This window comes from Acinonyx jubatus, chromosome A3, assembly GCF_027475565.1.
Source record: "Acinonyx jubatus isolate Ajub_Pintada_27869175 chromosome A3, VMU_Ajub_asm_v1.0, whole genome shotgun sequence".
Lineage (NCBI taxonomy): Eukaryota > Metazoa > Chordata > Mammalia > Carnivora > Felidae > Acinonyx > Acinonyx jubatus.
The window spans coordinates 41,088,723-41,105,322 of NC_069388.1; the positions used below are offsets into that span (position 1 = coordinate 41,088,723).

A 16,600-nucleotide genomic window follows, 5' to 3' on the forward strand; every position below is an offset into this window, starting at 1 on the left:
ATGAGGAAAAACTCTAAATATTTCTTTAATTCTCTTTGATTAAGCAAAAAATAAAAATCATACATCATTTTTACCCTATCATGGGGTGCCACTGGATAGGAAGTACAGCCTTCCATAAAGTTCTCAAAGAATAAAAAAAGGATCTTCTGTAATACCTTTGTCTGAGGCTAAAACAAACTCATTGAAAATATATTTAAACCAAACCCCAACGTTTTCAAAATAAAATTCTTTCCCAGGATTAAAAATCCCACCCACCAGGCTGCCTATGTGGTTCAGTCGGTTAAGTGTCAGATTTTGGCTACGTCATGATCTCACATTTGGTGAGTTCAAACCTCGCATAGGGCTCTCTGAGGTCAGCATGGAGCCTGCTTTGGATCTTCTGTCTCCCTCCCTCTCTGCCCCTCCCCTGCTCACACTCTCCTGCACTCTCTCTGTCTCAGAAATAAACATTAAAAAAAAATGTTTATAAAAAAATCCCACACACCATTTTACTATTACCTATTTCTCCAGAAAGCCAACTCAGCTGGATTTCTCCAACAGATCTGGGGGCCTGGAACAGGAGGAGGAGGGTCCTGGTGCTGGTGAACATGACTGCAAAACAGGCCTAGAATACGCAGGTCTGGATGCACTGAGACCCAGGCCGGGCTCAGTTTCAGCTTCAAGTAACCCACCCAAAGTTGTCCCAGGACCCAGAGAAGCAGCGGGACACTGTCCACATCTTTGGGGTTCTTGGCAAGGAAAACAGGCTACCCCAGTGCAGCACCCAGGAAGGACCTGTTTAGCATCAATATCAAACCAAAGTGGAGAGGGAGTGGCTGCATTGTGAGACCGAGCTCTCCCCTCCTCAACTGGCACTGGCGACTGGCATCAAAATCCGGCTGAGATCCTCACCTGGCCAGGTGACCCAAATAGCTGTATATCTGAGCACAGATTTTCAAGTGGATTTCCAGAGCGATCCAAGGCATCCCAGGGCCTCAACTGAGGGGAACTGCCCACAAGAGGGCACTGTTAAAACAAAAGACTCACCCATTCAGCTTGTCAACTGGGAGATTTTAGGTTTCAAGTTTCTCCAGGGTTGAATCAAGGAGATCAAAGCCTCCCTTTGGAGTTTTGAAGAACCATTAAGAAAATCAGACCTTACTTAATGGTCTTTAATTTATGTGAATACAGACTTAAATTGTCCAGTGATTTTTTTTTCCAAATCTAAAATTAATTTGTAAGGAAGAAATATTACTGGTCATCTTACTTGCTATTTAACAGTAAGGGAAACTTAGGTTGAACTCTAGTAATAGGCATGATATATTTCCTCTAGATGCCCCTCTATCCAGATGAGAAGGATAAAAAGGAGGAGGAAGAGAAGACCAACATCATGCTAAGCTTGCATCTTCCCGTTTATGCAGGGGTACAACCTGACAGCTCAAATCCTGGGCCAGAGATGACAGCATGAAAACTTTAATCAGTAATCAAAATTGAAGCTATTTTTAACATTAGGGGTGAGGGAAGATTACCCTTCTCTTTAATAGAGTTTCAAAAAAATAGGTATTTTCCTGTATCTATGCTGATTTTATTAACATGTGCTTCTGCTAGAAAGTAGTACTGTATTTACTAATACATCACCACGCTTTTTTAGTTTTGTAATTTAGTAGAACAATCTCAGGTTATTTATATAGTCGAAAAACGCAAAACACCTGAGAAGAGACGCTACCCATCACTCGAAGCATGGAAATTATCCCTATCAGAAGCTTTGCACAAACTAAAACTATTCTTAAACTCTGAGCGTTTATTTTTAACTTCCAAAAGAGCTAAACTTGTTACTCTTTCCCTGATCTTGACTCTTGTAGAACCAGGAAATGTCATCTGTTCCCATAAATTAACCACCATCTGTAAACGACTTCTGTCAGTCAGCAAATGTTTACCGAGCATCTCCAGCGTGCCAGGTCCTGCTGTCAACACACTGCTCTGCTCCTACCCCCATGGACTTTCCCTCACCACAGCCCTCTGTCCCCAAAAGGCCTCAAATTCAGGTTAAATAAGGAGGAAAATCCAACCATTTGCTGTGTAAGTTAGACATGGAAACCTTCCTGGCTCTTCATCCATCATCTCTTGAGGACATTCTGAAGACTGTGGAATGAATTGGCTTTTCCCTGAACAAATTCCCTCACACCAGCCACTTCATTTTTATTCCTGTATTAAAGCCCAAATCTGGATTCCGATATCTATAACATTCTATTCCTCACCAGACTCCTAGCTGCCAATGTTGACCAATCCAGTTACCTCAACAGCAAAGTTGCTGTGAAACAGAAAACCACAGGCCCAAAATGGAGTCACTTATGCTAGGCCAAGTCACCAAACTGGGGTTCAATACCTAACCTAACTGCAGTTTCAACCTCCCCCAGATATGCAGTCTCAACTGGTCAGTCAGGAATTTTCTGATCAGCACCAATGAGGTCATCTCCCACATGGGCCCTCTCCATCCCCCAGAGGAAGATGAGGTGATCCACCTAAACAACACCCTCTACTCTTCTGCCTAAGGGAAGATGACCTTGCCTGAAACAATCTTTTCTTGTGCTACTTCTCCCACCCTGTTTCTGCCTATAAAATCCTTCCATCCATCTTGTACAGCTCTTCAAAGTTCCTTTCTACTTGCTGAATGGGATGCTGCAGGATTCATGAATCGATGAATAAAGCCAATTTGATTTTCAAATTTACTCGGTTGAATTTTGTTCTTTAACACTCCTCACTCATTTATTCATCAATAAGGCTGCCCTATTCATCTATCATTTAGAACAAACCAACCTTATGCCCTGAAGACCCTCCAGTGGCATCTCCCCTGCCCTACACATCAGCCCCAGGATCTCATCTTGGCTACTATTAAGTCCATTAGGTGTATGGACTTGAGCACATTATTTAAGCTCAGAGTCTCTTCGACAAAGAAAAATGGAGCTAAAGTGAAACCTGGCCTTCTGAGAATGAAGTGAGACAAGTACATGAGTGCCAAGCAGAGTTTCAGACACCAACACAAACTCAAGCAACATTAGTTCCTGGCCCCTCTTTCATCCCAGGCAGCTAATCGTTCTTTATGGCTCTCAATCTTATTGCTGTCATCCTTTCAATTTTTGCCCTGATGCTGAACCCACACATTCTAGATACAAACACTCCAATCTTCTCCTTTGAATAATTTCTCTAAGTTGTCTATCTTAACTCCAACATTTACATTGCCTCTATAAGCCCACTTCTTCCACAAACCATGTGCTTAACCAATGCTAAGTTCTCCAATGTCGAGGTGTGCAAATCTGCTAAAAAATGCAGTTTGGCTCAGTGGGGTCTGGAATTGGTACAGATTTTGCATTTTTAACATGCTCTAGTCAATGCAGTGGTTCTGGAACATGGACACACGAAGTTGCAAGCAACTAGACAATAATACCACTTTAAGATGCCACCGCATGGATTATAACCCAGGGTAGGCAAGACGGGAATTCTTATCTTAGTTGTAACACATGCAGTCCTAAAGCAATATATCTGAAGAAACTGTTAAGAAGCCAGGAAGAAGCCCATATTCCTCCCCTTGTACCGATGCTTCCCCATAGCTCTACTCTGTTTAAACACCCAACTGGTCCCACCCAGGGAAATCCCCTTAGTCTGCTCACATGCAGCATCAATATGCAATGGTCTCCTGAGAGGATCTCCGAATCTGTTCTTCTATGCCATGTCACATCCACATTTTAGACCATAAAACCCTATAGCACCGGTTTCTTGGACAAATTACAGCTACATTCTAGATTCTAGAAAAATTCTGAACAAAATGCCCATTCCTTCTAGAACCCTTCTTTTGAGAATCCTAAAATGGTCCACAGGAAGTGGGGCTTTGGTCTGAAATCTAACTTCCAGAGCCCTGCATCACAGCAGGACTCAGAGCTGAGCGGCTTATTTGCTGGGCTTAGCAATACACAAACGGCGCTCCCCAAATGCTTTATTTGCACAGCTCCTTCAAAACGGTAGTCCTTTCCAAGTTTGGGGGTGGGAGGGTGGGGGGAAGTTATGATCATCATGCTTAGAAGTGAAAAACAAAATCAACTTTTTGGGGACTGAATTCTTCTCAGGCTTAATGGTGCTATGTAACAAAGCTAAGTTAGCAGAGGTAGATTTTACATAAATTATATTGCGAAAAAATCAGCAAGATGTTTTATAGAGTTTTAGGATGGGCATTTTTTTCCTCAATATGGAAATAAATCAAAATAAAGATTATGAAAATATCATACCATCTCTTGTGAGACATAATCTGGACTTTTCGTATCAGCAGAATAAAAAGAGAAGTCATAGGTGAAGGTCTTCGTCCGTTCTCTTCCTGAGTCCCCAGTCCCTCCTTCTGGTATCTAGACAGGATTGTGATAATAATGTAAAGAGCACTGCTAGCTAAATGATCTATCCAATTCAAGAAAAAGAAAAATCCATTAAAAATGTATAATGATCACTTGACTAAAAAAGCATTTAATTCCTCCTGAACACCCTCCTAAATACATAGGGAGAGAGAGAGGGTAGGAGGGGGTAAGGTTGGAAGGAAGGGAGGGGAGGGGAAGGATGAGGTGGGGGGGGAGAGAGAGAGAGAGAGAGAGAGAGAGAGAGAGAGAGAGAGAGAGGGAGATCCCAAATTCCTCCCAGCAATCCAGGCTATGATATGACCCAAGGCGTCTTTTCTGGACTTTTATTATGATTATCTTATATGAAGCCAACACTCTGGCCAGACTCTTATTTCTTTCCTGGCTTCAATTCTTTTTACTGTTCCCTCCAACCAAAACCAACAGAGTCAGGGTCTACAGAACTCCAAGGGGTGCCATTCACATAGATGGTGATGTGACTAGAGCCCCCTAGAGTTGTGCAGCTTTGTGGCCCCACTGTAAACTCCAGGTGGGATGCTTCCTCTCCCATGAAGCTTCCCTTGGGCACTACAACCAGAAGTAATTGCTCCCACCTCCGAGAGGCTAGATTCTCCCAGGACATATTCTGAGTTTACTGCAGATATTTGCATGTATCTTGTCTACCTTGCTATATACCTAAATTGAGCCAAAAACCATGTTTAAAAATCATCATAAGCCACCAATGCTTTACACAGTTCCCTGGACACATGCTGAAAAAATTTAATGAGCATCATATTTTCTAATATAATTCAGATTCTATAAATACACAATTTCTATGGTTCTTATTAAAATGTTAAAAATCTGGACATCTGTTTTTGTTAAATTGGACAAGGAAATGTTTGTAAAACTCAAAAGGCACCAGAACAATCAAGGAAAATAGATTCTATAATGACAAAGAAGAGAAGCATCCAAAGCCAAGGGTCTCTTTGCTCTGTTCCAGTAAATATAATTTTTTAAAGATTAAACTTGTACCAAAGCATGGTGAGCAGACAGATACATGAAGCAAAGCAAAGCAAAGGTAACTAACAGGAGGTGATGGTCAAGTGATGACAGGCAGAAATACAAGTAGATGTGGGAGGTCAAAGGAGGGCAAGCCAGGTGGGGCCAGACAGAGCTAGAAGGTATCAGGATTGTGCTCAGAGGAGAAAGAAAGACATTCCACTGGAGAATGCCTGGGGCAAAGGGACACGGAGCCTCAAAGAAAGCCTATCAAATTATCTAGAGCATGGCCAAATTGGAAGAGAGGAGCATTCCCCAGCTTCTATCACTGGAGATCAAGTAGACTACTTTGAGATTCCAAAGTATCTAGTCCCTTGAGCCACAAATTAACAGAAATCCAACTAGAGATTGATCTGCACTTGGCCATGGAGCAGCAGGCCTCTGAAACCCCAACCTGTGAGTTAATGACAAATTTGGGAGGACAAAGGGGCAGAGTCCACCAAGCATATGATTTACTATTATTAATTTTACACTCATATCTCCCACCAAGTGAAAAGTATTCACAATTCTTAACAAATTCACTGACCAAAGGAAAGAATAGGATATTTTAAGTGCAAAAGGAAGAAATATGCCATGCTAGAAAATTCTGGGTTTTTCCAACTTTTTCAAAACTCTTTTTTTTTTTTTTTTTAATGTTTGTTTATTTTTGAGAGACAGAGACAGAGTGTGAGCAGGGGTGGGGCAGAGAGAGGGAGACACAGAGTCCAAAGCAGGCTCTAGGCTCTGAGCCCTCAGCACAGAGCCCAATGCGGGGCTCAAACCCATGCACCGTGAGATCATGACCTGAGCCGAAGTCGGGACGCTTAACCAACTGAGCCACCCAGATGCACCTGGACTGTCCTTTCCAGAAAAAAAACAAAACAAAAAATCCATTTTTTTAAATCTTTCGTTCCCTGAGTTTTTAATAATAATGTAAGTTCCCCTTGCCAAGTTTAAAAACATGATTATTTTCATTAAGAATTGAAAGAGGGGCACCTGGGTGGATCAGTTGGTCATATCCAACTCTTGTTTTTGGTTCAGGTCATGATCTCATGGTTTGTGAGTTCGAGCCCCATGGCAGGCTCCACGCTGACAGTGCGGAGCCTGCTTGGGATTGTCTCTCTCTCCCTCTCTCTCTGCACGTCCCCTGCTCGTGTTCTCTCTCTCAAATAAATAAATTAAAAAAAAAAAAAAAGAATGGAAACAAATCTAGGGCCAACAGTTACTTAATGATTCACAAAATGCAGCTAGATGCCAGGCTAAGAATCTAGCACAGGATACAGGATAACATTGTGTAGTCGGGGCTAAATCTGTGAGTTTGCACACCAAGGCTACAGCTTGAAGGTTCTGAGACCAAATAAAACTAGGGGGCGGGAGAAGAGATAAAACATAGCCCTTCACTTCATGACTGAGCCCTAGACAAGTACAAGTTGACGTGGCTAGCTGAACTGAGAAGGAGGGGTAAGGAAATGGCAGATGTGTTTTATTTACCCAGAAATCATTTTGACAATAAAACAAACATGGAGGCTCGTGGAGCATGGCCAGGTTGCTACTTGCCTTTAAGTTTGTGATTGTTGTTTTGCTTTTCTCCATTTGAATAATGAATTTGGCTTCCAAGTCCTTTTCCCTGCAACACAAATTCATACTAGTTAGGAGAGAAAAGATTGTTTTTAAAACATTTGTTTTATTTACTTTTTACATATGGGGGTTTGTTTTTAAATGGCATCTGAAGCACAATCTGTGACACCACTCTTCCCAAATCTTTACTAATACAAACACAAAGACACACAAAACAGATGCCACCATCAAAAAACTTAAGACTGACAAATAATGTGTTCTCAAAACCTGGAAGAATCTCTAACTGCCCGCCAAGAGGAGTGTAAATTAAATGACAGAAACCGTGAAGGGCTGTGTGACTCATGAAAAAAGCAGCCCCACCTACCTGGTTATAAAAGACACCTTCTCCCCTCCACCCAAGAGGAGAACCAAGTAGAAAACTGGTATGAATGGTCGCAAACAGGCGCTGCTTCTAGAAGCAGCCAGGGCACTGCCACCTCCTCCCACCTTCTTTCCATATACATTCAGAAACTGCAGTGCCTGGAAAACAACAGAACTGGAAGTCCACAGGACTCCTGAGAACAGTTCTGGAGAATAAATAACCACGTATCTATACAATGGAGTGGTCAGTTACTGAAAAAGGAATGAGGAAGGTCTCTATCAACTGTTAGGGAATGGGAGCCAGGATGTATTGTTAACAGGGGAATGCAAAGTGGAGAAAAGTATACCTAGGATGCTAGAATTATAAGAAAATAAACCAAGATTACTTTTTAATGACCTAAAACAGATCAGTGTTTTAGTGCAGTTGAAGGGCAGCTCATGTGTTCCATGTTAAAAAACAAAATTAAATTAAAATAAAAATAAAAGGGGTGCCTGGGTGGCTCAGTCAGTTGAACATCTGACTCTTGATTTCAGCTCAGGTCATGATCTCATGGGATTGAGCCCTGCATCAGGCTCTGAGCTGACAGGATAGAGCCTGCTTGGGATTCTCTCTCTCCTTCTTTCTCTACCCCTTGCACATGTGCATGCGCGCGCACGCTCTCTCTCTCTCTCTCTCTCTCAAAATAAAAAATAAAAATAAAGTGACCTAAAACATAAAAGTAAGCTGAAGCAAGTGAACTGGCATACCACAGTGTGACATTTAATTAATAATTTGTTATTTAATTAATAATTTTAATTTTAATTAATAATTATTTTAATTAATAATTTATTTTTTAATTAATAATTTATTATTTTTTAATTTACATCCAAGTTAGTTAGCATATAGTGCAACAATGATTTCAGGAGTAGATTCCTTAATGCCCCTTACCCATTTAGCCATCCCCCCTCCCACAACCCCTCCAGCAACCCTCTGTTTGTTCTTTATATTTAGGAGTCTCTTATGTTTTGTCCCCCTCGTGTTTTTATATTATTTTTGCTTCCCTTCCCTTACGTTCATCTGTTTTGTATCTTAAAGTCCTCATATGAGTGAAGTGATATGATGTTTGTCTTTCTCTGACTAATTTCACTTAGCATAATACCCTGGAGTTCCATCCACATAGTTGCAAATGGCAAGATTTCATTCTTTTTGATTGCTGAGTAATACTCCATTGCATATATGTGCCACATCTTCTTTATCCATTCATCCATTGATGGACATTTGGGCTCTTTCCATACTTTGGCTATTGTTGATAGTGCTGCTATAAACATTGGGTACATGTGCCCCTTCGAAACAGCATACCTGTATCCCTTGGATAAATACCCAGTAGTGCAATTGCTGGGTTGTAGGGTAGTTCTATTTTTAATTTTTTGAGGAACCTCCATACAGTTTTCCAGAGTGGCTGCACCAGTTTGCATTCCCACCAATAATGCAAAAGGGTGCCCCTTTCTCTGTATCCTTGCTAACATCTGTTGTTGCCTGAGTAGTTAATGTTAGCCATTCTGACAGGTGTGAGGTGGTATCTCATGGTGGTGTTGATTTGTGTTTCCCTGATGATGAGAGATGTTGAGCATTTTTCATGTATCGGTTGGTCATCTGGATGTCTTCTTTGGAGAAGTGTCTATTCATGTCTTTTGCCCATTTCTTCACTGGATTATTTGTTTTTGGGGTGTTAAGTTTGATAAATTCTCTATTGATTTTGGATACTAACCCTTTATCTGGTATGTCGTTTGCAGATATCTTCTCCCATTCCATCAGTTGCCTTTTAGTTTTGCTGATTGTTTCCTTCACTGTGCAAAAGCTTTGTATTTTGATGAGGTCCCAATAGTTCATTTTTGCTTTGACTTCCCTTGCCTCCAGAGACATGCTGAGTAAGAAGTTGGTGCGGCCGAAGTCAAAGAGGTTTTGCCTTTTTTTTTTTTAAGTTTATTTATTTTTCAGAGAGAACACAAGAAGGGGAGGGGCAGTGAGAGAGGGGGAGAGAATCCCAAGCAGGCTCTGCACTGTCAGCACTGAGCCCAATGTGGGGCCCAAACTCACTAGCCTCAAGATCATGACCTGAGCCAAAACCAAGAGTGAGACACTTAACTGACTGAACCACCCAGGTGCCATGCACAGTGTGAGATGATTTCCATTATATGTTGGAATCTGACTGTAGAATGCAGTGGGATATAGCCCAGAGAGAAAAACAACTATAAAGAAGTCTTAAAGCATTTTCAGTAATCATATATTTGATGGTAAAGTAAGTGTCGGCATTTGGAGACTTCTGTTTGTGTATTATGGGATGATACTGGAGTAATTATGGCTGTGGCCTTGAGAACCAAGGTTTCTAGATGAAAAGAGATACAAACATAAGATGAATGAGGTTAAGTAAAAAAAAAACTCTCTCGTCCTGAATCTGAATGGGGCTAGCATAAACTTTATCTGAAATTGAGAAAGAAAAAGAAAGTACTCCCTAGCTTTGTCCTCCGAAAAGGCCTAGAATCTTATGCCCAAATTATAGTCTCTAAATTCCATTTAGTGTCAGGGTTCTTTGGAGAAAGACTCAATCCAAATATTTGAACTATCTTCTCACACAAGAAAGCAGGATGCTGTCACATCAAAAGTTACTGGTTTGTCCAGGTTGTCCATAAGCAACGTCTAACATGGTTCCTGGTGATCCCTGCCTCCGGGTATCTGTGACCCTGTGCAATCCCCTCCCCAGCAAATGGGCTGGACCTAGAAACTCACTTCTAATAACTAGAACACTACCACCCCAAAAGTGATGATCTGTCACTTCCTAGTTTGGGTTATAAAATAATTCTGATTTCTGACTTGCTGGCTCTCCTGAGGGTGTCTCTCTCAGAGCCCTGGCAATGGGGACAGCCAGCTGCCACACTGCGAGACTTTGGGAGAGACTCACATGGCAAGGAATTGCGGCCTGCCAGCAGCCACCTGGGTGAGCCTGGAAGTGTCCCTCCCCCAGCCAGGCTGGAAGGCCCTGGACTGCAGCCTTGAGACCCTGAGCCATCAGAGGACCCAGGTAAACCCCACCCAGACTCCTGACTCACAGAAACAGTGAGATAATAAATGTTGTTTTAAGCCCCTAAATTTGGGGGCTTAGGAGTTTGGAGCTCCTAAGTTGTGTTACACAGTGAGAAATAACCAAGACAAGAGCCGCAGCAAAAGGACTCAGTCAACCTGATAAGTGGCCGCCAACAAAGCACAGCGGCAGAAAGAACAGTAACTGCAGTAGACTGAAACGCGTGAGATATGCATAAATTATGAGCTCATAATTAAAAGATAAAAACCAAATGTCCCCTTTGGAGAATCAAAAGAATCACCTCATTATTTTAAAAACTAGTAAATAAAGGGGAAGATTCAAGCACTTACCCTGCATTTCCTTTTTTTTTTAGTTTTTTTTTTTTTTGATGTTTATCTATTTTTGAGAGAGAGACAGAGACAGAGCATGAGCAGGGGAGGGGCAGAGAGAGAGGGAGACACAGAATCCAAAGCAGGCTCCAGGCTCTGAGCTCTGAGCTGTCAGCACAGAGCCTGACACGGGGCTCAAACCCACAAACCGTGAGATCATGACCCGAGCCAAAGTCAGACGCTTAACTGACTGAGCCACCCAGGCACCCCATCATTTTTTTTTAAATGTTAATTCTTTTTGAAAGAAGGAGAGTGTGAGCATGTGAGCGCACACACACAGGGGAGGGACAGAGAAAGGGAGAGAGAATCAGAAGCAGGATCCACACTGTCAGTGTAGAGCCCTAGGTGAGGCTTGAATCCAGGAACTGTGAGATTATGACCTGAGCAGAGTCTGATGCTCAACCGACTGAGACACCCAGACGCCCCACCTGCATTTCCCAAACAATCTGCATTCCATGGTAACCGAAGAGTTGTTTGGGAAAGTTTCTCTTTTCAGGGTATTCTACCTAATACATCAAGAAGGAACAGAAGAATTAGAATGTCAGCACTTTGCGACTCTGGTGAACTCATGGCTTTAGAGAGTGACCATCATGGGCTGTTGACTCCACCACCAGGAGACAACCAGACACCCTGGGCATCCAAACTGAAACACCAGCACCCCTCTGCAGAAATCTTATCCCTCCCACATGGAAGACTGACTCTGCCCAAGACCTAATGGACTGTGATCTGCCAGGAAACACAGGGGGCAGGGGGAATCCATCCATCAATGCCAAGGAGGCAATCAGCAAAATCCAGCTTCTAGGCAGGTGGGCAGATAAGGGACCCAGCTTATTCAAGAACAAGAACAATAAACTGCAAGGAGCATAAAGATGGAAGGGGGACCTACAGATTTAACAAAAAAAAAAAAAAAAAAAAAAAAGACTTTAAAGACCTACCAACCAATTGGACTTCAGTGCAAACAGAAAAGGCATTTTTAGAAATTATAAGATATGTAGGGAAAAGCTTACACTGATTAAAAATTTGATATTAAGGAATTATTACTACCATTTTAGGTTTAATAATGGTACCATGATGCTTTTTTTTAAAACTCTCAACCTTTAAGAGATACACATTGAAATATTTATAAGTGAAATAACATGTCATCTGGTATTTACTTAAAAATAATCCCGGGGTGGAGGAACAAGGCATCTGGCAACCTTAGGATGAACAGGCTGAATAATAAAACCCAAACAGTCTGTTGTAAACATCATTCAAGAACTACAAGGGACTCCTACGGCCTGATTTAACTTTTCCAGCCAGTCTGAAGAAGTCTAGGCCTGGATGAAACAGAACAATGGCTTAAAAGACAGACAAATAAATGAAATCCCTGCCATGCGCATGGTGCCCAGATCTCACCCAAAAGTGAGAACTGCCTCAGGGACACCCCGTGCTCATGTGGTCTTAAAACAAATACTTCACCAAACTACCCCTTTCTTATAGCACGTAAGTACCAACAGCATGTCGTGGCCAGCAAGAGAGCTACACAATTAGTTTTAGTAATGCACGGGATGCCACATCTCCAGCCCTTCCATCTGCACGTGGGTCGGCTCTCAGTCACTAACCTAATGCGTCCAGATCTTTCACTTTAAAACCACTCTTATCAACAAATACCTGCCGGCAGCACAAAATCATCCAGGGATCAAAGATTAGAAGTGACTACGACAGGTGCTCATACCACTGGTCAATGCTCACTTACAAAACATGAAGAAATGCCATTCACACCATGCCCACCATTCTTGCTAGACGTCACAGGTAAAGCAATTCCAAGGCTCAGAGCCTTACACCCTTGGAGCAGCGCGAGTTAAAGGGCCCTCCCACGTGATCATTTATTCTAACCGTAGGTAACCACAGCAGTACCTTCCTAGTTTTAAATGAATATCCACACTATAAAATATACTAGAGAAGATACTGACTGAAGGACCATTACGTCATCTGAGTATCTATTAGCCACTACTGAAATCTGAAGATGCTGGGTGGGTTTCAAAGGGTTCACAACCTTGAAATCATATGCACTGGGATGTGGTTGTGGGAGGGGGAAGGTGGCAGGCTCACTGTTCCGAGGGCCCACAGCTTTCCTTACTTGCCCAAAGAGCTCTGTACCCCAAAAAACACAGGAGCCCCAGCTCATACCCTCATGACTCAAAATGCAGCCCAAGAACAAGCAGCATTAGCAGCCCAGGAGCCTGTCAGAAATGAGGGCTCTCGGGCTGCACCACACACCTGCACTGCAACGAGAGCCCTAAGTGATTCTGGTGAATGTGAAAGTTTGTAAAGTGCTATGCTGACATTATCTTAATATGATAAGCCTGATGCTACTGCTCGTAAGACCTACGCCCCAATGTTATCTATCTACTTGGTACACTGGGAAACTCACTACCTTTGTACTTTGACCTTTAAGTTTTACTTATAAAATTATAGGGCAGAATATGGACATAGCCTGGCTGACACTGTCTCTACTCTTTGCTCTTAAGTTGTACAGTGGCTTCTGACCAAAAACGACAAATGTCTGACTTACTGGTATCTAAGAAGCCATCTGACTGTCACGACTTCCAGGTTACCTCATTCCCAGCACCCTGCCAAGCTATCAGTTTCTAGCCCTTTCTATACCCAGACTGTTTCCCAATGTCAAGGTAAGGTTGCTGCCAATACCTTGAAGTCATTCTTAAAAATAATCAGAGTAAGGGGGCAACCTGGGTGGCTCAGTCGGTTGGGCGTCCGGCTCTTGATTTTGGCTCAGGTCATGATCTTGCAGTCTGTGGAGTTGAGCCCTGCACTGGGCTCTATGCTGGCAGCATGTAGCCTGCTTGGGATTCTGTCTCCCTCCCCCCCCTCTCTGCCCCCTCCCCGACTTGCTCTCTGTCTTTCTCTCAAAATAAATAAAAATAAACTTAAAAAAAAATCAGGTTAAGGGAATTACTTAGGGGGAAAATGGACTGAAGACAGAATATTTAAAAACCCAGGGAGTAAGAAAGCAGGAACCAGTTATGGAAACTGAGGCACAGCTCAGAGAGATCTTAGCAAAGTCATGTCTCAAGATGGTGCTTCTCAGTTCCAAAAAGTCATTCAACAACAGCTGGAATTATCTTTGAAGAAGAAACTAGAAAAAATACTCACCACAGCATCATCACATGAGTTTGAGCACAATAAAAAAATAACTTACTGGATTTCAGAAGCTATTTCGTATCTTTTTCCAAGAAAAGGGACCTGCTGTGGTTTGGGGAAAAATCCAAAGACCTCCAGAAGATTCCATTCAATGCTATGAAAAGATGAAGGCCAGGGCTTACCTGACAATATTTATTTTCTGTGATGCCCCAGCTGGTGGTGGTGAAAACTCAACGGCAGTTTGAGAACCAGCATGGGCTACAAAGACCCAAAAAAAATTGGACAGTGTTTGAAATGAGAATATCTTTTTAGATCTGACCACTCACCAAACTGAACTTCTGAACAGATATTCCTCTTATTCTAATAAGCTAATGAGCACTTTTAACACAAATGAAGATACAAAAATAAATACTAGAGAAGAACAAACATTTCATGTGAAAAATCTACACTTTCAATCAAAGCAGGTACCCAAGGATTAATAAAGAATCCTTACTGCCTGTAGCCAAAGATGTATCTTACTCAGAGGAAAACCCAAAAGCTTGGTACCCCGGGCCATGGTGACATTTATGTCACTTTCTACAACTCTGGTTGGCTCAATACCCTTCTAGGAGAAGGAAAAGACTATATTTCTGTGTCTAACGTAGATAATCTGGGTGCCAAAGGGGAACTTTATATTCTCAACCATCTAATGAACCCAGCCAATGGAAAACCTTGCGAACTTTGTACTGGAAATCACAAATAAAATACATGCCCAAGGTAAAGGGTGGGACACTCACTCAGTACGAAGTCTGGTGACTAGTGGAAATCACTCAAATACCAAAAGCACCCGTTGATGAAGTCAAATCTCATCAAAATTCAAAATATTTAACACCAACAACCTGAGATCCATCTCTCTCTTGCAGCCGTCAAAAGGCTGCAGGAGGAGAAGATATTGACATGGAAATCACTGTGAATTCAGAGACCGGATGGAGGGCTGAATGTCGCTCTGTCAGAAACTGCAGTAGGGGATGCCAGGAAAAGATTTTAACACTCAAGGTATTAATGTTCCTACAAGGCAGTTTCTGCCTGTCAAAACCACATCAGATCTCTCGCTTGTGATGTCAAACCTCTCACAGCCTTAACGCAGTATCTTTGACGAGTGGATAGCAGGAATTTTCCTACAGTGCCCTTGGTTAAGTTAGGCAGTTCTTTCACAAAGGTTCAGGACTCTCTAAGGAGACAAGAAAGTACACGAGATAGGCTTGAATTGGATCACCTCGCAGTTCCAGGGGATCGACGTTTGGTAAGAATGGTTATCATCACCGTTAATCACGGTGACTGAATTGACGTCCCCCTGGAGCAGTACTGGAGAACGAAATTATATTTAGGAACCTTCCTATCTTGGACGACGGCAATGAAAAACACTGTGTACACTTCATACTAATTATGGGCTAAATCGTTTCTTACAATAAAATGTTCTGTAGGATTCTAAAATAGGCAGGTACATTACTGTTACTGCGGTGTTAATTTTTAGAGTGTTTTGCAACATGATTTTAGTCTAAGAAAAGCACAAATGGAAGCAATGCTTTTCTTCTTTAAAGAAGATCTCAAAAGTTAGTTCGTCTCTTTCCCTCCACAACCTGCTGACCAACCCTGCTCAAGATCTCATCCACTGGAGACAGGCTACTGTCATGGCCTTTGCTTCATTGCAGAGCCTTCAACCGTCAGAGGTGACTTCAAGGTCCATGTGGCACTCCAACCAACAGCCTTACCTCCCGCTCCCTCATCCCCACACCCAACAGTCAGTTACTAAGTCCTATGAAACTGACCACCCATCTACCCACCTTGGCCACATGCCACATCTCCCCACAGACACTGCTGCATCTGGGGTTGCCACCACCTCGCCAGTGTCCTTGCCTCCAGCCTTCTCCCTTCCCATCCACACTCTACCCTGCTGTCAGAGGGATTCCCCCAGTTGCATATTTCACCCTGAGGCTCCCCTGCTTTAACTCCTTCAATGACTTCTCAAAGGCTACAGGATAAAATCCAACTCTCAGCAGTATACCAGGTCCTTCCTGCTCTGACCCTAACTAATGTTGCCATTCAACACTGTATCAATCCCACCTCCTCATCCTGACCCCCTCCCAGCCGGCTATCCAGACTCAGCTTAGACCTCACACGTCTGGAGAGACTTCGCTGAGCCCTCTCTCCCATCCCCTCGTTAGAACGTCCTCTTACTTGTCTTACCCACCAGACCCTGAACTTCTTAAAAAGCAAGGACCCTACCTGTTTGGGTTTATATCCGCAGGCCTAGCACAGCGCCTGCAACTTTGAGGTGCTCATCAAATGCTTGTTGAATGTGATGGGCTGACTAAAAGTTAAATAATTGCCTCTTACCCAAGCCTAGCCATCTCCACGTGCATCCCCTACTTAATGCCAGCCTCCCTATGCACCCCCTTCTCAGTTCTTGCTTTCCCACACGCTACGGTGCCAACCAATCCCCATCCACATTCCAAAGAAAGGCTTTTCTCGGGTCTAATTTGACTCACCTACCATCATAAAACCTCAGAAACCATTTCCCTTCATATACCTGCCTAGTTCATCCCCAATCGCACGGGCCACATCCTTGCTAATGTCACCTCTCCAATTAGTCTAGTGAATCCCAGAGATGCAAGAACCAGCTTTGTTCATAATCCACAAC

At 42.7% G+C, this 16,600-nt stretch overlaps 1 protein-coding gene across 6 annotated transcripts in view; it reads right to left on the bottom strand.

Moving 5' to 3' along the window:
• Window positions 1-16,600, bottom strand: part of KIF16B (kinesin family member 16B) — a 287,157-nt gene that overhangs the window by 241,880 nt on the left and 28,677 nt on the right. For all 6 annotated transcript variants that reach the window (XM_053200271.1, XM_027069539.2, XM_053200272.1 and 3 more), the window contains exons 2-3: window positions 6,951-7,020; window positions 4,260-4,373 (exon numbers count right to left, since the gene is read on the bottom strand). In XM_053200271.1, coding sequence (XP_053056246.1) covers window positions 4,260-4,373; window positions 6,951-7,020 — 184 coding nt within the window. The remainder of the gene's footprint in view (window positions 1-4,259; window positions 4,374-6,950; window positions 7,021-16,600) is intronic.